Source organism: Mya arenaria, chromosome 10 (assembly GCF_026914265.1).
Source record: "Mya arenaria isolate MELC-2E11 chromosome 10, ASM2691426v1".
In the NCBI taxonomy this organism is placed as follows: domain Eukaryota; kingdom Metazoa; phylum Mollusca; class Bivalvia; order Myida; family Myidae; genus Mya; species Mya arenaria.
Window position 1 is genome coordinate 71923388 of NC_069131.1, and position 22151 is coordinate 71945538.

General features: G+C 35.7%; 1 protein-coding gene across 2 annotated transcripts in view; it reads left to right on the forward strand.

The window, feature by feature from the left end:
* Positions 1 to 22151, forward strand: part of LOC128205743 (RNA-binding protein 24-B-like) — a 40551-nt gene continuing 18400 nt past the window's right edge. For both annotated transcript variants that reach the window (XM_052907666.1, XM_052907667.1), the window contains exons 1-3: positions 1 to 396; positions 2871 to 2968; positions 20918 to 21029. In XM_052907666.1, coding sequence (XP_052763626.1) covers positions 318 to 396; positions 2871 to 2968; positions 20918 to 21029 — 289 coding nt within the window. In that variant the 5' untranslated portion in view covers positions 1 to 317. The remainder of the gene's footprint in view (positions 397 to 2870; positions 2969 to 20917; positions 21030 to 22151) is intronic.

Sequence of the window (22151 nt, forward strand, 5' to 3'; positions counted from 1 at the left end):
CTACTACCGAATTTACAGGAGGTTTTGAGACTTATTCCTGTGAAATTCATTTACTTGTTCGATCTAAAGGGTTAACGTTGTGGAATAGATCTCTTGTGCTGTCGAAACTTTATAGTTCTACCTTCAGAATATTTGGTTTTAAAGAATTAGAGGATCTCTATAATTTTACCAATACTGAAGTGTTAGGTTAAAGAGTTTTAACTTAGAAACAACGGCACTTAATATATGAGGATATTTTAAAGATCTCAGAGCTTTATTATTTATTGTATTTATTTAGTTTCTCGGTAGTTTGTGTGATATCTATCCTATCAAACAAAATGGCAGCTCCAACAATCACCCAGAAAGACACAACCTTCACGAAGATCTTCGTTGGTGGACTTCCATACCATACCACAGGTAATTCTACTTTCACTTTGAGTGTCTTCTTTACTTTAAGTTTAAACTTAAGGTATTTGAGTAATTCTACTTTCACTTTTGAGGGTGATTTCCACTGTAAGTTTAAACTTCAGCTACCTGTAAAACGTGAATCACCAGGACGAATGAGATCTCATTCATATGACAAGAATGTGCTTTCTTTCCCTTTGTGTCTTTATATTTCAATTGAACATGGTAGAAAGATTTGTCATTTGTCCCAGATTTAACGAAAGAGACCTGAACTCAAGTTATGGCACATAAGGGGAGCTATATATTTGCTTTAAGTACAATTTAAGGCTGCTTTCACTTTAAGAAGCTACTGCATGGTTCTAATCTATGTATCAGTTATAATGGCCATTGTGTCTCTTATTAGTATAAGTAAACTTAACGTGTTTCAAATGTCCTGGCAACACCATTAGAAACTTCATGATGTTCTTGTACATACATTGTATGTGAATTCGGTTGTGAGTCAAATAATTCAGGTTCTATACCTCCTGAAGAGAATCATACAACACCCTGTTTTCCCAAGTGTTTAGTCTACTGACGTGGCGTGTCAACATTGTTATTAAGATGCACATGTAAAACGCATAAATGCACGTCCTTTTCTACTTCAATTTCCATGTACGAAGCATTTGGTATGATATTTGCAATTTTCAAACTACTTTTATAAACCGACATGCCATAACGATTTGTAAGGTACTCGATTCACGCTGGGTAAACAGTGGAATGAAATCCCAGACCGCTTTTATAGCTTGTAACATGTTTAATCGATGGTTTAAAAGATTTTCTGATGTATTTTAAGCGAGTTGTTGATTTAGATTTTAAATGGACTACCGTCGACGTATATATAAAATATGAAAAAGCAATTAAGGTTTGCTGTTAGAAATCAACGTCATAGAAATTGAGGAATTTTGATACACTGTAAAATCCAAAACTGCTTAATGGTTTCAAACTTAACGCGCAATGAAGGCAATAAAAGAGGTATTATATGCGGCATAAATTAGTTTCAGTAGAAAGAAGCACAATTCGAAAACAAAACAACACGAACACGTTCTCATGAGCGTTGAATTGTCAAGAGATGAAAATCTACATTATTTTTCATCCTTTTTAAATGTTGGTATTTGACTTTATCAGTGTAGAATATCTTTAAATACCTCGTTTCAACATAAAATCACCACCTAGCGAAATCTACTGATAAATTCAACATTGCATTATTTGAGAAACTATCTAGGAGAAATCAATTAAAGTTTCCAGTCTTCGTAGAGAATAGATGAGAAATATAAGTATGGGTTTCTTCTTTATGTCTCTCAAAGGAGTCGTGTGGCAGCAAGCAAGCTAAAGTCGGAAGTCGTAAATCCGTCTATTTCGTTCTTGATTGTCCTATTGTTACATTTTCTTGTCAATAAAATCGCGATAAACACCCGTGTCATTTCAATTTTAATCTCTTCTTTCCGTAGCGTTTATAGCCTTTTCTGAAGAAGTATTTATTTGAAAAAAGCTGTTTCATGGACATTTATATGATGCAGTAATATTTAACACACACTATTATTACTTTTTATCACGAAAATAGTTGATGAATGTATTTCTAAATATAATTATGTTAAAGATGGAATTGTTTTCAGGTTAAGTTCATTTTCCAAATTTCCCTAAGGGCTGCAGTGTTTTGTGCTTTATTTAATTTGGAACTTTCGATTCATTGATTGCTCCAACTGTGTCAATGAAGTTTTAAGCCTCATATATACAATATGTGGTATATGTGGAATATGTATGGTACTTGTGACCGACTGTATACCATATGTGGAATATGTATGGTACATGTGACCGACTGTATACCATATGTGGAATATGTATGGTACATGTGACCGACTGTATACCGTATGTGGAATATGTATGGTACATGTGACCGACTGTATACCGTATGTGGAATATGTATGGTACATGTGACCGACTTTATACCGTATGTGGAATATGTACGGTACATGTGACCGACTGTATACCGTATGTGGAATATGTATGTTTGTTTTTATTATTGTTTTCTTCAAACAAAACTTACGAGATGGACACGCCTTCCGTTCCCACCCCATGAAATATTTTTAGAGTAAACTAATTACAGACCTTCACATGCTCAGTTCCAATCCAAGTAGTCGGGCGTACACTTTTAAATGCATCAGGTACGTCCCTGGAGTGTGTATAGATAACATCGGTAACAAAGCCGGATGTGAATTATATTTAGATGTTAAAGAAATAATTTGATATACAAAGCTATGGGCCTGTTTCAAAGACGAAAGCCCGACCAAAACGCCCCCAAGATGGTATATCCTCATTTAGATTCCCAACATGTATATAAGGAAGTTTCGACCAGCTACCCATGTCATAAAAGACGGTATCCAATGGCTTATTTTAGGTATATCAAAGTAGTTCTGTGATTTAGGAAAAACAATGTTTGTGTTTTTCAGATAAGTCATTACGGGAATTCTTCGACAAGTTCGGAGATATAGAAGAGGCTGTCGTTATCACAGACAGACAAACGGGCAAGAGTCGAGGATATGGATTTGTAAGTGTGAATATTCATCAGCTAATTTGCATATCATTTGCATAGGCGAAAATGAAAATGAAAGTTAGTGCAACTCCATGTCAGCTCCGGTGCTTTTCAGAAAGTATGTGGTCAAATGAAAGGGGTCTTAAGTGTTGAAGAAGGGTGACGAAATTTGGATTTTATGTTTAAAATGGATATTAAAAATGCCGACGGTAATATGTAAGTAAGGGAGTGATTTGCGGTGTTTCGGAGTCTTCCTTTGGGTGTTTTTGAGTGTTTCGTGTAGTATTCAGGGTTTTCCTTCCTCTGTAGAGTGTGGTGCCTGTTTTAATAGCCATTCTAGACGTGTCAGACTCGATGACGCCATCAGTTCGCCGGCTGGATGAGTCGTATTCCTGTTTTTTTCTATCTTGCATGTATACAAATATATATCTTCACTTCTTTTCTATATTTTGTCTGTTTGGCATAGTTGCTAGTGCTTTCGTTTTACTTTCTAAATTCATTTCGTTTAAAAGAAGCGTCTGTGAACTTGAAAGAATATGCCCGTCTTTTGTGCTAGTTTTATTCATCTGCTTTTACTCCTGAGTGTGCGGTGCGTTTTGTTTGAAGTATATCCATTTGTTGTCCCAGTTTATGTTGTGTTTCTTGAAATCAGCGAAAATGTTTGTCCAAAATAGTTTACATGAATTGCTTGCACGTAAAAATAAACCAGCAATACAAATTAACAAGTCATTAACATCAGCATACCTTCTACATAGACTGCAAAACTTCAACAACACAAATTTTGATGAAGTAGGGTAGTGAACCGGTGTATATATAAAATATTTTTCTGTATAAAATCAGCAACAGCTTCCAGATGTTCATGTGGGTGATGGGCACAAATAAACCTGCCTTCAGTGAACGGTTTCAATCAACCCCAAAGGGAATGCTTCTAAATGAACTTCCTGTCTAAGCTGACCCTTATATTAAAATGAATAATCCATTTTGAAAACATGTCAATTTAGGGGTTATTTGTCTGTTAGTCCTTGAACATTGTGCTATAAACAATGACATTAAAATAAACGAACAAGCCCATTTGGTCTCTCATGGAGGAAATTTTGTATTCGAACAAGATCTATAATTACCAAATTGTAAATTATAAATAGAAATATTGTAGGAGTACCTGGAACTTTATAAATCCCCATGCTCTGTTTATATACTCTCAGTTTTATAAAGGTACTTAAAATATCATCGATAGCTAGCTGTAGAGATGATAGCTATCATGATATCAAAGACTCCCTACTGCCAAGGCATGTAATTTTGAGTTGTTATTGTCATGTATTACACATTGAAGATGAACACCATTTGGTTGGAAACGTCTTGCTGGCGGCCAATGTTTACTTTTTGCGAATTTTATAATTGTGTATTAATGTAATTTACGTATCATGTTTTTCAAACCGCATCAAATAGTCGCTCAGTATGTGTGTATTTTGCTGTTAGATAAACGTTTCATAATAATAAAATGCAAAAAACACACATGGTAAATCAGGGATAAAATCTTGAAATGAAAAACGGGGGAGAAAGATATGCAACTGAAGCTATAACCCAGCAGGACTCGCGCGTGCTTAGTACGGGGGATGGCACGGGTTTTACTAATTATTGCACACTAGGCCGCGGCCCTAGAAACGAGCTTTACTTACTATGGCACTGCAGGGTGCAAATAATCGGGGTAATCTACATTCTGCAAAACCCCGGGGTGTTTTGGTTTTCGTTTTTGAACCACATAAATTGGACATCTGTTTTTCCAACGAGAGTTTGTTAATATACATGAGATATAAAGTGTGATAAGAGTGCAGAAGCTGTTATCACTCCGTCTGTTAACTAAATCCAGACCATTGAAAGTGTCTTAAATATTGAATGAGTCTTAACTCTTTAGAATATCTCATTTTAGTGACTTCATTGTGATAAGACAGTTTTATCAATGCACCAAATGATGCTCTTGTATGTAGATGTTAAAGCTGCACTCTCACGGATTGACCGGTTTTAATATATATATTTTTTTGTCTTAGAATTAGTCTTTTTTGCTTAAATGTTTGGAAATCAGTGATATAAGACTGCTGACAATATATCATATCGCAGATTTCCATACGGGTTTTAATGCCAAAAACAACTCATTTCCTAAAGCTTTTAGCCATAAAACAATAAGTTTTGAACGTAAATATGAAAAATGCGATCTGATCTTTTGTCAGCAGTCTTATATAAATGGTTTCTAAAGATTTACGCATAATTGGCTCATTCCACGATAAAATATTGGCAAAACGGCACATCTGTGAGAGTGCAGCTTTAACGCAAACGAATATTCAATTTTACTTCTAAACAATACAATACGAAGCAGTCCGGGTACATACGGGTAAATTCAAACGTCTAAATGAGTAAGACGGCATGTGAAGACATAAACAAAGAAACTATGAGTTGGCGTGTCAAAATTCGAAAAAAAGAAACTTGATACGCCTCACACAAAACGACCGTTATTCACAATGATTTAGTAGATCCGATTTACATACAGGGGTTTTCAAAAAACACAATATAGAAAATGATAGGTTGCATTGTACGGGTTAAACATTTCACAAAACCAGCGGTTGAAAAACGAGAAAAAGCTTTAGAAAGATGTCCATTGTTGAGGTAAAATAAACGTATAATGAATTCATGCCCGTTTTGAAAACACCTTAAAAGGCCAATATGGCATTACACAATGAAATAAATGGTGAAGTTCTTTACCTATTTAATAATTGTATAAGAGTCCTTTGCATTGAAGACAATTATACGAAAGTGACAGAATATGAAATATTATGAAAGCGCCTACAAGAGAACAATTTTGAGACCAATGGAACCATTTCAATGAACATACGACGTAGAATACCAGCTCAGGTCTGGAGGTGAACACACTACATTGAGTGTAAATCATTTAATCGTTAATTCCAATCCAGTAATGCATTTAGAGCATAGCAATTTTTTTACGGACTAGACCTGGTTGTCATCCCATTTCAAACGATGACAAAACAATTAAGTCGACTGTCATCTCCGCTTTATAGATCTGTAGCATCATTGTTTCACCCAAATAGAGGGAAAAGATCGACACAATCCAATTTACCGTCTGATGCTTTCTAATGGGGGTATTCCAGTGGTGTTAAAGAGAATTAACCATCCCAAGGCCCGTTTTACCAGTTTTCTGTATAATAAGGTAATGAATGAATTTCCCATGTCCGCCTTGCGTCCCCAGGGACGGTCGGACGCGCTCCCTGCCTCCCCACCAGCCGTACCATCTCAATTTACTGAGCATGCGAGCTGCTCGAGGAGAGTAGAAGTTTTTAATGCTTTCTTTGAGCAGACTAGACGTCTTTCATCATCTAGGGCACATAAATATTTGATTGAACTGACAAACATGACGTTTTAACTAATAACTAATATTTATATATCATTTTGCCTCGATACCCAAGAGGATTACGATCAGTAAAGAAACAAGTATGCGAATTTTGCTTAAACGAAAAAACTAAACGTCAATTGTAAGCCTTTTATGTCATCTCACAAAGGGATCTTTATTTTTGTCAGGTCGGTGGAGAAGGTATTAAGTTAGTCATCACGTCTGTGTATAGATGAAAATTTAATGTCGAAATTTTATCGGCGATAGAGATTTACTGATTACTCCATGGAAGATCTTAAAATCTGGCTTTACAAAATTGTTCAACATATTGTCAAGGAGGTCCATTAGAAAACATCAATGATTTTCGATAAAATCAAAGTCAGAATGAATACAAAATAATCAGAATGAATCCTCCCCTGTACTGAATAAAGTTAAAAGGTTTAAAAATGTCTGCTTTAACGATGCATAAACTATTTTGTACACGTAGTTTAAAGAACTGATAAGCCTAATATTTTGTTCGCCATTTTCCAAATTTTATCGGACCAATGTTTATTGATTGGTAAAAGGGTTTGCATCTGATAAGCCCATTGTAGACGAAATGCCAGTTGTGTTCATACGAGTAACGACTTGCAGAATGTATACGAACTCCTCGTATTTTCGAGCAAAGGCTCATTAAATAGGCAGATTTAGAAATGTTTCCTTCGAATTAACCACATTTGTTTACATTTTGTTCACATTACAGGTCTTTTTCCGGAGAAAACACGCCTAATTAGATCCCATAGATTCGGAATTCTCACACCTCGTGTAGAAAATTCACATTTCTTTGTTATATTGATTCACCTCGCGCGGCTATTCACCAAATGATATAATTCATTACAAACTGTTGTCACAGCGAAACCTCGATGTTTAGACATAAAGTAAACATATCCCCAAGATATGGCTCATGAACATACGTGTGTGAGCGAGTTTCCGTTATATTTTTATTCGTGTTTTTTCTTAGCACAATAGAATGCATGAGCGCGATTCCATTTTTTTCTCATTCGTGTAATCAAGAAGGTAGATCTATTCTAAGGCATTTTCAAGAGGTCGAAAATCCTGCAATTTGTTAATTTATCATTAATACTAAGAGGTTTTCTAGTCTTCACTGATGTTATACACGTTAATTTGCCCTGCATGTGAGAAAACTAAGCAGGGAACATTTTCCAGATATTTTCATAGCTTTACCAGTACTTGGTATGTATGATAAGAGTAACAAACTAGGGCCGGAAACATGCAAAAACTACCCAATGGCCTGAAACGAGAAAACTGGTCTAAGAAATGCACTGGAAACAAAAATATTTACTCTATGACATAACATATGGCAAGGGAAATCCTCGACAGCCGCTCGCTTTCTATTATATAGTCGTGGGATTTGTATCTGGGTCAGATATTTGAATGATGATCTCCTTCGATACTTTACACCGGAGCCCTGCTGTTTTGGAGATGGTTTTCTTAGCAGTTTGTGCAACATCTGCTTCTTGCCCGCTTGGTGCTGACGATAACGCCACTTCGAGTTTTATACCGTACCGCCGAGTGGTTGTCATGAGTTCTGGAATTAGTTTGAACGAAATTATAAATTACCTTCTCAGCATTTCTGGCACATGTGATCATCATCAAGTAGATAGTTTTTGAATACAAAAAAAAAAACTTGTTTTGTAGTAAGGTTTTGTGTTTTTTATCGGTCTACACTTTATTAAAGATGATACCAGTTGGATATTTACTGCCCTTAGATATGAATTAATAACACTTTTCAATATTTATCATTGTAACTGCAATTGGAATTCACTCAGCAAAAATTGTACTTTTGAAGTCTTAGTGGTGGTAATAAAATCCTGCATTGAATAGTAGAGTGAGAACTGATTATGAAATTTATTGCTGCAAAGTTTTATACCTGGGCGACCGACCCTCTTCTAACGATCGTTTAATTCATTCTACCTTTCTGGTAATAAATCTTTTATTATGTTGTAGATTTCAAATGATAAGAGAAATTTGGAAAACTTTTTAAAAACATTTGACGTAAAATCTTTCAAGTATCATAGATACAGGGGAATTCCATGTAAACTTGTTCATCATTCGAGGACCAGGCTGACAGCCCGTGTTTTCAAAATGATGTTCCCGCTCGGGTATAAAAGATGTAAACGAAATGTCAGTTTTTGCCGTGAATCACAGCTACGCTTAAGATAACGGACCCATAACAGACCTTATTCAAATACGGGGGTTTACAAGTAAAAAGAGATTTCAATACTCGTGTAAATACTTTTATATCTTCTTTTATTGTGCTGTAAATTTTGTTCACCGGAAGTCTATATATTTTCGTCAAAAACACAGAAGTACGATTTATTTTACGTCTGATAAACAAGGTCATGGTGACCCTTTCATTTTATACTCGTAGAAAAAGTTTAGTAACACTTTTATACTATACGCAATATTTAATAGATGAATATCTTTTGAGCATGTTTTTCATATACGGACACACACAAACCTTCAGTCCTCATAAAATGGGAATACTTAGATATATGGAAAGGTTCCTATTAGAAAACATGTCCTTCCATATAACACATTTCACAGATTTGTTGTGTCATCAAAAGGACAGATATGTCAGGAGACAACCAAAACAATGACTAGTTAGTTCCAAATGTTTATGTGGATGACATCTCTGAAACAAACAGATATGTCAAGAACACTTTTTGGCCCTCGGTGTTTACGACACAGCAGGTTGTTTATCATAAACCGTCATCAAAATGATCACAATACCACTTCAAATCATCTGTTTTAATTTGATTGAAATTTTGAAATCCACGACAATTCTCATTAAAGTTTTATCTACCCAAAGTTGACTGTAAGCTTTTGTCAGTTTGGAGCGAAAATGGACATAGGAACAATAGGTTTATTTAACAGTGTATGCCACTTTTATAGCCTCATCACACCCGATTTATATTAACAAGGGCAAGATTCAATAGTGTTTCAAATACTGTAATAAATTCAGAAAGTATTTGCAATAAACAACCTGTACAAGTTAAACCCATAAAATTATATTGAATTTCGTATGAACGGTTTGAAAATAGAAATGTCGTAAATGTTCATATACCAGCATAAAATCATGCACAATGATGTTAAGCAAATAATTACAGGGCTGCACTTTCTGGTTATAGTTAATTAGTTGTTTTGGCAGAAAATACAATGGTCCAACTTTGACTTTTAGACATTTTTATGAAGGGCATAGTGCTGTTTAAAAGGGACAGAGTGCTTAGCAGGAGTAAAAGAAGACATTTGCCACGTTGGGAAGAACTTGAATATTATGAATTTGACAGAAAATGCTACCAATTGTGTTTAATTGAAGCAATATTAGGGTTCAACAGACAAATTGTAATGTTTGTGTCTATTTATAATCATATTTTCATAAATTTTAATCAAATCAAAAGAAACATTTGACAGTATTCAGCATTTGATTTCCATAAAGGCACCAGTGAGCATATGTTGGCCTCCATGAGGGCAGAAAGTAAGACCTTGAAATGACAGGGTGCAGCACCCTTCTATGCTTCTTTAGCTTAAACCCTATTTTACATGTATTCTTACTTAGATGCATATATACATGTCATGGAAGACATGTATATAACAAAACAGAGTATATAGTTCCAAATCGATATCACTCTGAGAAATGTTTGCAATCAAGCCATCTTATAAACCTTTCAAGTGGAGTATTTAGTTGAAAATTAAAATACGTAAATTACTTTTACGAAAGGGTTGAGATGAAAGCAAATAGAAAAGAAGATGGAAATCTATGAGAATGTTGAAAGTCTGAGTGTTAAATTTATTATTTTCCAAACATATCTGTAGAGTTCGCATTGGTGAACGAGCAGTTGCATATCTCACTCTGGGATTACCAGAGTTGTAAACTTTTCAATTAAATTTATCGACACATTTCTGCCGTTCCTGATCCAGACAGTGTGGCGAAAATGCCAACTTTAATAGTTTACGGCTTAAGTCAGATATTTATTATTTTGTCGAATTATAAATTGATCAATCCAGAAACGTTTTTTAAGGACATCGTGCACTTTTTTACAAGTCCAATTATCATAGACGGCCAAGACAGACAACCGTTTCACGTTTAAGAATTTTTATTGACCAATTCACACACATATTTGAGGCTATATATCCCATAAAATGCTTTTGATCGGAAATGATAAATATCTAATCATAAGGGTCGACATACAAGCACTGGATTGAACTCTAACAGCAAGCAGTCAAAATGGTTAAAGTGCTCTTTGAGTAAGACAGATCATTAAGGGGCGGAGCGTATTTGACCTTGACCTTAAGTGTAAGTAGGGGGAGGAGAGTAAATAACGACATTTGGAACATATTTAGCTAAATGACTTCAACTGGAATACAGTATTCGAGTAGATAAGGTTAAGGTTTCTTAAGGGACAGAAATCGCTTTTCTGACCTTGACCTTAGTGCAGGGAAACTAAAGAACTTGGGATATTGCACCTTATGCATTCTGCTACTGCTGCGAGGAATATTCGTACATATTGTACTGAAATTACTTGATACACAATGTCTCGAGCTGTTTCAAGGGTTTCTTGTAAAACTTTGCTTTTTAAATGACAGGGTGCAGGGGCGGAAGGGATGGACTTTATGATCTTTGGGCCATTTAAAAAGGGCAAGAAAGTTTGTTTGCTGCGTCTATTTTCATACCTCACACAAGCTTTATCTGGACGTTTTAAAACTAGACGTTTGCAATAGAAACATTTCTACGCTAAAAATAACGTTAGCTCTTGTTGAACTCTGTTTTTGCACTAAATGCGTCGTAAACACCTTCCTAATTATGCGTTCTTTTGATGTGTCCTTTAATTCATGAATAAATCCTTAAACATACACTTTTTTCTTTTAAACCTTGTATCAGACACACATTAAGATCATGTTAGTGCCTTTTACTGTTTGAATAGTAAAGATTATAATGAACAAATGCAGGTCTCGAACAACTGTCCAGGGCCGTACCTAGGTATACTCCAGTACGACGGGTTGTACAGACCAATTTCTGTTCCCTCAAAATGGCAAGTCCTTCAATGTTGAAATTATTTTTAAACCTCGAAGGTTAGATAGGTGTATAATTTATACTAGTTAAAGTTTATTGTAATTCCACTGAACATTGGCGTCCTGAATGCTTGAAAATGGTTCTTTCATTAAATAATTCTTTGAAAAAGATCCCACGAGTTTGACACGCCCCTATTCTCACCCCATATAACAGTTTTAAACTATATGTAAACTAATGACATACCTCACCAAGCCCACTTCTCACTCCGTACAATTTGAACTGTGTAAGGTACGCCCCTGCCTTCGAGGACATGCATGTTCGCCCAACTAGCAATTACCACTTTAATGTATGCAAAATACATGTAAAATCACTTAATTCATTCAAAAGCTTAAATACCTCTTTAATGAAATTACGTTTTATTCAATGCCGTTTAAAATTGATTATATGTATTGAAAGGTTTGTATTCAGAGCGCGTCATTTACACCAATTTAATACGCTTTTTCGGTAATTTATACTCTAACCTTCCATGATGATATTTAAATTAATATTCGTCTATATAGTTCAGGTTTATTGTATTCATCGTGCGGTTCTAAAGACATGAGACTTGTAGATTGTTAGGAGTCTTTTGTGGAAGACTATCATTGTACAAGATGAACTTAAAGGCAAACCTCACTGCAATTGGCTTATCTTTTATATCTAAGAAAAGCAATATTGTATTCATAGTTTTCACTGTAAGATGTGTTCTATGATCTTCGTGAGGACCCGTCGGGATTTCTTAATTGCTAAACCTATGATAACATGTATTTATTAACAAAAGAAGAAATCTGGACATTTATCAATTGACAATAATATATATATAGACAAAATAACCCATACAGCCCCAAATAAGTCATTTTATGGAAACTTGCAGAAAATCAATGAGGAAGTTCAAGTATATTTTGCAACAACATTGCCGTTTGTGTTTAAATCATAGAGTGCGTCAAACATTTCACCAGTCAGGGGAAAACTTGTTAATGTTAATACATTACGAATAAAAAAAAGGTGTTGAAGCATAACCTCTGCATCTAAAGTCACTTTGATCAGAGCCCTCTTTGCAGGTACACACTAGTATACAATATATTACAGACACCAGAACGCGGCGACCTTTATGAGTAATGAGTTTAAAACTGTCTACCAAATCTCCCTAGATCCCTGTTACATCCCCGTTGATCCGAAGGGATTTGTCCGGATAAAAACTTGCTATAAAATATTAGGTTTCTATCGAATCTGAACGTGAAACATGCCAGTAAGCCCACTTTCATTCCCCGGTGCAAATATGAAAAGATTGCTACCTGCTACTGCTAAAATTCTATTTTTAGACAAATACTGAAACATGTCCGAATCTTGCCCCTTCCGAGTTTGTGTCACTTACTGTGGGGTCTTTGTTGATTAATGTGTATGCTACTGAGCTGGCTTAGGACGTCAGTTTTAACACTTCGCATGCTAAAACGTGGACAAACATGACTACTTACCTGAGAGAACAAATCAACATGTTTACCCAACATACACTCAAATACTTGTTCAATGTATTCCCTAATTTATCACTTACAAATATTATCAGCGAGTTTGTTCAACCCCAGAAATGTAAATAGTGCAATCATTGCTACTAGCGGTGGTCTTTGCGTACCAGCGTGTTCAATACTGGCTTATCAGCTCCGTATCGTGTTCAGTTATGATATGATTATGTTCTATGACTGCTCAGACCGATCTTTTGGAAACAAATTGGCGTCGTTTTCTTTCCCCCGGTTGCGGTCTATGTGTGCACGTTTGTACAGCACCTAGACCAGACTTCGACCCAGACTTGTTCGTACAAAGTTAACACGGTTTGTTGAAATGATTGTCACTTGCCATGCTCTGAAATGTTGATGTTTTGGCATGCACTGAATAGCGGTCATGGGATTGCACAAAAGTGCGTTTTTGTTCTGTCCATGATAATAATAATTAATCAATTAAACGCGAAAATGTGTCTGAAAGTTCCATTCATATTGTTATTGAACTCGACTTTAACGCATTCTCTTTTTTAGCCATTTGATCCGGCTTTCCCAGTGTAATCTGCTAGGACAAGACTATTAGCAAAAGTAAAAAAGCCACCGTGTACCTGTATTATTGCACAACAATCACCAGCCATAAAACAAGCATACACAAAATATCATTGCAAGTTTTGGGGCTCTGAGTTTTGGAGCACAGAGCTCCTCCCCTCTCTACGTACATGTGGTTTCATTTGCATTCTTTAACATTTTCCAAGTTCTGCATACCCATGGCATACGTTTCTAATCAACGTTCGCGTGCATGCATTCCGTTGAGTTCACGTTAAAAGTCTCTAAAATACCATGAAGCGAATAATTGTATATTCTATTAGCGTGGATGTCATTAAACGATTCCATTTGCTGGAATACTTGGAGGTTTTTACTGGCGGCATGCTAATAAATAATCAAATAAACTACCAGAAAACGGCTTCTTACCTCTACTGATCTCTATCTTTATATTTTGATATCAAAGCCAACCTTATCTTTAATGTTGTCTTACACAACGGAATAAGCAATTGACCACTTCGTAAATGGCCGGCTTATCACGAACATCGGCTTGTATTTTGCACTATGTTTCCTTTATTCATCTGCTGTTTTATTTCTTTATTTGTTCTAATGAGGTTAATAGCTCGTTTGATTGTTTACTATTGACCTGAACACTTCTCGATTAACGATGTTTCTGACATTGAGAATTTATCATGACCAAGCTATTGGAATTGGACAGGTATTTTACACGAAAATTATACATTTGTTTATTGATTATCATTATTAGAACTATGCATTGTCACCCCACGCCCCCCTAGTAGGTTAACATAGATTTAATAATATTCTGACAAAGTCATCATACATTCCTTTCCTTCAAAACACAATACACAAGTGTTGCTTTAAATAGATTCTGCACAAGAACCTCTGACGTCATAGCACCAGCAACATGACATGTTTACACATATGTTCATATCTATTAGTTTTCATCGTTTAAATACGCCACTTGCAATTAAACAGTTTCTTAACAACATAGTTTGTAAATTTTGACATTCGTCTCAAGACTGGACTATTTGAATCATAACCAATTTGCGTTAAAACGTAGAAGAACACGTTAAGACGACCTGAAGGGTAAAAATGAAATATTGTCTGGCTAATAGGAAACAAATTACCTGTCAAAACATTGCAGAATACGTCTGTACTTTTTGTAAATTACCGAGGTTGGTAATGGTTTCAAGGCAGTAAAAATAACGAGATACTAACAGAAACGTTCTTTATTCTGTTGCTTTGATATGTGACATTGACCTTGAACAACAAGTACAGGGATAGGGCTAGTACAGGATAAAATATAGTTGGCAGTGGCCCGATAAAAAACATATACCAGAACTGTGCAACCTCAAAGTTGATGCATTTATGTCGTTTTAAAAGTCTCTTAATCGTAGAATTGACGGCAGATATTCTTGACCTTCAAATCGCTTGCAATGTGTATGATCTTTAAGGAACGGTTGTAATTGAATTCAGGTCATGTTACGACGGAGGGAGGTCTTTTGACGCATTAACGAGACTTCTTAAATCAAGAGTCAATTGACCAGAAAATCACTAATTGATAAGCAATACTACACACTTTTCTTTTGCAACCTGTCCTATTAAAGATACCTATTACAAAGGCTCATTAGGCGCTCTGAAAGGGAGGCGTATGGATAACAGGCCTTGCGGATAAATGTTGCGATTTTCAGAGCTGTTGAAAAGTAATTATTTTGGAATTCTTGTGTACCTTAACTGCGTTTACAATCAAAGTAAATAGGTTTAAAGGCCATTCAGATAAAGGTCTGTCTTCAAGTCTGTATTCTAGTCGAAGACAGCAAGAAGGGAAAACAGATTTCATGCTATGATGTAGGAAATGATCATCATTACAAAAAACTCAGCAGAGAGCACCAGATGTAATGTTAGTGCGAAATGGAACGTGTTCGTCATGCTCATAGGTCTACACGTCAAATGTTTCAAGTTCATTTCCAAAAAGTTCGAGGATTTTTTCAGCAGTATCCAAAATCTTTTACCGTTGTTTCTGTTTTTGTAGCATATCAAATTTACTTAGTGAAGATCCTGGGATACGAAGCCAACTGCAGGCCTTCAAGAAAATAAAACTTCAAAAAATCATTTAGTTAAACGACGTAAATACTTAGTAACATAAGTGCTTGGGGTCAATATTTATATGACAAACTTCAGAAACAAGTACAGTAGTCTGTACAATATAACCTTCCAAAATATAACACACATTTTGTGCAAGCCTTTTTTATACACTCGGGCATTATTCCCACCGATGCTAAGTCCTAAATAGCTCACAGAAAGTTATTTTGGTGACTATTAAATGAACTGTACTTGTACAAAGCGCTCAACAAATGCCTTAATAAAGTGAACAGACATAGGTTATAATAAACATTTGCACAGATTATTAAACAGAAGCTCCTATTTAGGATCATTAAACGTGGACATAGAACAATACCACACCTGCCAGACCTATAATGACTTTCTCCAGCAATAAAACACTGACAAAGCAGCCTGAGTATGTCATTTCAAGGGCTATAAAGATACCAAAAAGACCGCTGGTCGAGATAGGAGGCGACACGTTAAACTAACCAGAGCCCAAGCTACCGTTTATAACCGTGCATAATCGCAATATATAACACACATTTCTACATTGTACATTTTTACAGACAAAAGTAATCGCAATATAAAACACACAGTTTCTACATTGTAGTTATCAATTATACAAGTTTGCTCCTGATATGCTTCTATAACTGAAACAAGATAATGAAGTCCCGATTCAATATCAGAATCTTTGACGTGGAACCAATCATTTTTCATAATAATAATTAAAGGGTATGTTTTTAATGAAAACACTAATAAAAACACACCAAAGGTCAGTGACCTTGCCAAATAACAGGAGCGTATGGAAATTAGCCTCAAGCTGACAATGTTTTCTTGTGAAATACCAGGTTCCGCAACATAAACTCATGACAAGTAACTGGGGATTTGATCAAGCCAAACGGCAACTTGGTATAGTTTATGAACTGCTTTCCGCTGCTAATGAAGAAATACAATATGTTCTCAGAACGAGATATGCACCTTAAACTAATTAATGACTCGGGCGAAGTTGATGCCGCCATTGTCTGCGTGTTAGTTAGCGGCTCATTCCTCGTCTCTTAGAACAATCAGTGCTCGCAGATTGTAAATAATTAGTTGCAATCAACTGATAAATGGCTTTCCATTAGAACAGAATGGGACAAAAGGGTTTCAGCACACGTGGATTTTCGATATTTCGAGTCTGCAAATAATTGGATTGAAAATGATCTGGGCTATTTAGTATGTGTTAGAAGTCCCAAATATTATGATAACTATTAACATTAATACAACAGCAATTGTAGATGCCCAGCCTTAGAGGCTTATCAGTGTATGCAATGATGCGGTATATAGCGCGTGGCATGCAATAAGGAACCGAGGCTTTCAAAGTATTAATGTCGCTTGGTTCTTTCTGGCAATAACCCGACGATAGGACATTATTCTTACGCTGAACTATAATGCTGAGCGAATGAAGTAATAGCTTGCAGCACACTTGTAATCAAAGGTTCCACGGGTCGTATAAACAAATAGGCAGCTCATTAACCTCGAGAGTTCTAATGGCCTGAGTCAGCACGTGATACTCGTGGAAAACAACGGGGTGATAACGACCAACATTGCCTTGTTGTTGACTGACAAACTGCTGAAAAATTGGTTACAGAAGGTTTTTAAGAATTTACTCTCAACGAAGAATGTGACTCATTTAAACCGTTTGAATTCACACATTTCTCTGCCTTTTTGGGGAATTCAGGCTACCTATACTAAACTTCAATACGAGTACATTGTAAGGCAAATGCGAATACATGACGTATACAAGATTATACAAACCAACATTGCTCAAATAAAAAGGTGAACTTATTAAATAAGGCATTAACCATGTTAATTATTTTCTGTTACATTTATGCCAGTTTCCTGCGGGGCTTATCAGTGATATGCGCATTTTGACGTTTTTCTCTTGTGGTTTACTGTGACAGTCAAACTCTCACTTTATCTACCAATGAATACCTTTAATAAATCGTTTGTATCGATTCTATTTAATGTCTTTTTGATAGAGTAATGCTTTAAAAATTTGTTCCGTTCGAGTGTGCCCTAAGTTTTGAGTGGAATGTGTATTTTGCTTTCTGCTGTTTTAGCGTTTCTCAAGGGTTTGCAATTTTGCGAGAGTCCTGGGTTTGAGAATTCATTGTATAGCTCATGATTTGTGAGAAAACTGCTCACATGTGAACAATTGTCATCCCGGTGCATTGTTATTAGTCAATATTTACTAAGAGATAACAACCTACTGCATTATAGAACGTCTTAAAACCATCAAAAGTCTATTCAAAACAAAATTATCTCTGCTTGTTATTCATTTATCCAAGATTCAAAATGGTAAAGGGCTAAACAAAGTTGAATAAATAGAATAAATCTTGGTAAACACCGTCTCTTTTGTCCGTCCATTCAGTCGTGTACGTAAGGTTTGAATATTTGTCTGTGAGTTCAGCCCGGTAACTGGATTGCAATGAAAGGCCATATCTAACCCTTACAGAAATGTTTTATGACAGAGATTTAAACATTTGAATACCGAATATAGAGTTTATCACCTTTTGCTCGTTATCAATAGGCAGAAATTGCCACTTATCAGCGTGTGTGTGTGGCTTGACCGGTGCCAAAAGTCAACATGGCCCGGGTGATGTACAACAAGGTGATTTTTTATGGCCTTCTATGTACGTAATATGCCATTTAATGGGGGATTTCATGGCTTTAGTTTATATGTTGAATAGCAAGGCTGTCTGAACTTCGTTTATAGTAGGTAAACAACTACTTTCTCTCTGAATACGTAGCTTTATTAACGTCGCTGTTGAGTTCCAGTTAACATCGCAGTTGAGTGCCAGTCTGTGGTGTGAGGAGTCATGGGTTCTGTACCCACCTGATACACATATCAATTTAGGCAATCCGTTACACATACCATGTATCAAGATTATTTGGGTCGATTTTTTTATAACAAGCAGTAACAGCAGGGTTTGACTCGCAAAAAAGCACATTCCTTTTAAAATCCACATGATATACATATGGTCGACATATGGTAGACAATAGGGGGTCTTCTGTCTGTAAATACCAAGAATCGCAACAACTAGTGATGCACGATATTTAGTGTGGAGTTTTTTTGTTGTTTTTTAAAGAAGATCAATATGCTTCTGAGCCACTTTTCAATAAGATATCTTAGTCGTTAACATTACAGTGTTTGTGAGTGTTCGGGGACAACCGTAAGTGAACGAGCAGAATATATGCATTGAATGCCCTTACGATAGTCTTGATCGAAACGGAATTTATGCCAAAAAAACTGGGTAACGCCTGGAAATTTACGACATCTATTGAAACGGGACGATGAACCAGAATATTGCTATGGTTTATGTATAAGTGGAATCGATCGGGGATGCTGAAGTACACTATAGATTATCATCAATTGAATGAAAATTCAAACAAAGAGAGTAAAATAGTTAAACATGCCAGAACATATTTGAATGATTTAAAACTAGGACGTCGAACTATGTTCTTTGTGCTCATTGAGTTAGGTCGGATTAACATAAATATTGCATTACCTCGTTGATGTACGCCGCGCATCAGCGACTTCCGACAATATCGTAACGGGTAAAACGAGTGTACGTGAATCAGGACATGAGTAATGTGCATACTGTTACATGCATTTGAATCAGGGGGTTAAATGCAATGAAGTTTTGTGGATAATAAATCTAGGATTCGTCATGGCATGTGTCTGATGGGGGTCTTGTTTTATTATATATAAACTATGCAGATTCCTCTATTTAATCGAAAGAACCGTGACAAATGACACCATCAATGTGTGTACTATATTCAGTCAAAAAACAGTTGTATAAGCAAATCCATCCCGTTCATTGAATGTAAAAATCCATTCTGGATGTTGTCGCCATGTTTAATTAGAATTTAATGGTGAGTTAGTTCACCATTGAACGCATCCACTAGGTTTTTTATAACAAGCATTTAAGCCGTCTGCAATATTGTCAATGACCTATCTTAAAACTGTATCATCAACGACAACACATACCACCGACACGTTTAGAGATTTCTCAAAGTAAAAATAAATGGTTTATGACATTATTTCTAATCTGCTTTCATAATAAATTAGCACAAAAATGTTATTTTCTTGCAATATTCTGTTTTGCTTGTTTCTGTAGTTTTTCATATAAATATTAATGGTTTCGAAGACCTACCAGCCAGAATATGTTTGGTTGGCCTTATAGTTATTTATGATCGCCTTTTGGCTCTTGCCAGCTGCTGTAAACATGATGCCATGTTGTTGATGTTTAGTACTGTTAGCAAGCAGTTTGTTGATGTTTAGTCTGGGTGGTCATTAAAACATTGCCACAGGGAATTGACCGCTGGTCAGTGGTATCGAACTCCAGACTGGATGGAAATGACTTTACCAAGAACTTCACTCACACTGTGATGTTTGTTATTTGCAGAATATTGTGTTAACTTACGGCCGTTACTCATGCAAATATGATATGACTCTGATCCTGAAAATTATACTCTTGTAAATCTTTAGGGGAAGATTTGTTTTTGTAAATGATGCTTTGCACTTTGCTCTCCCTTTTGATGGTATATTTGAGTCATCTTGGACACGTCTACCATCAGTCCCAACACTTTCCAGACCGTTTACGAATCAAAGGTTTTGACATTCGAACCGCGCGAGATGTGGTAATTGTAGTATTCAACCCAGTGTATAGGGGGCAGCATCTCTTAAATCTTTAAGGCTTGTGATTTCGTGGGTGCCAGTTCGACGAATCTCCTTTTAGCGATGGTTTATGAGAAGATCTGATGTCTGACACATAAAATGGATCATGTCTGCTAGATATGGACGCTTTTGCTTTATTGTTTTATGCTGATTCTTGAGTTTCTCTCATTGTGTGTATTGACATTTCTTTACGGAGGTTCTTTATATACATTCAACATTAACCAATATTGTTCTTCTAAGCCGGATATTTGCTTATATGTTTGGATATTGAGCTTGTCCCTGAACGGTTTTCATTGTTTTATTGCAATACGTATTAACTGCGTGTAGCATTCGTCTTATCCAAATTAACCATGCATGACCAATCCCTATGTTACTATATATATATGTAGATAAGTTCGCGTTCAAAATGGCGACTAACCCGTCCTTAATAACATATATACCTAGAGCATGAGTTTATCAATAGGTCACAATTGCGAATATGAGATATTTTGTAAACGGCTACTTGCTATATATGTGTGCATGTTAAAGGCAATGACGAATATTCTATTTATAGTGCAAATGTTTCTATTTATAGGTCACAATGGCGAACAGGGAAGCCGCAGAAAAGGCGTGTAAAGACCCCAACCCAATAATAGATGGCAGAAAAGCAAATGTAAATCTAGCCTACCTAGGAGCGAAACCAAGAGGTATATTTTTTATCATAACATCGTCAAATTGATCAGTCGCAGTTGTCAATCAAACAATCAGATGATCCATGATAGGTCTTAATGTAAAAAAACAACAACACATGGTTGCATTATCCAAAAGATTAATGAAACATCGCCAAACGATATCGAAAGGTTTCAATTTTTGCTTTTGTGACTGGTCAATTACATATTTCTTATAATTCAAAATAATAAATATAGAATATATATTGAAAAACGTAGTACAACTAAGTTAATTTTACACCATTTGTAATAATTATCCATGCAGGTCTGTCGGGAAGAGGTTTAACCAGAAACGTTTTGGTATATTAAACACGACTGTCGTGATTACGTTTTTACTAAATAACCTATTAAATCTAGTTTAAGATGACCATTTTTAATTAAACAACATGACTGTGTGGTATTCCAGGAACAAATCATTATTTTCTGTTTTCACTTACTTAGTAATTTGAAAAAAAGAAAACTAACCCCGACAGGTCAGATTCCGGTTGTACATTTCCATCAAATTAATGCTTCAAACCATCCATAAACACATCTTAACACAATAACCCAGAAACACATGCTAGTTATTATAAAAACGCCAAATGATTTGGTTATAGACATGTACATTGTTTACCTTTTACATCCCATTACCGTTTGATTACACACAGACTGGCAATAAAATATTCATTATTTCGCACTAAACCCTGACTTTCATCCCGTGTAGACGCTTGGATTTTTTACAGATTAAACATGATGAGCGAATGAGATAAGCATAACGATGTGATTTATGTTTTCGTAACGCGTGTAACAGCCTCTTGTGCCGCCATGTAACTGCTTTTTCTCTTTGTAAGAATAATCGGAGTTTACTTTATTAACCCTATTTTCTTTCGTCAAGACGTGCAAAGTGCATATATAATAATTACTGCTCCGCCATTTTGACTAGGCGCGTGCTGAACATCTGCATCATACACTAGCGTTTTATTCCCCAATGTTATTGGCTTAGCGTAATGATTTATCAAGACAAACATTTTTTCAATTACCTTTTTTCTCTTTGAAGCATTATAACATGAAATGATTAGACTGTATTGTCTAATGCCTGCTTTTTTGTTTTCCACTGGGACC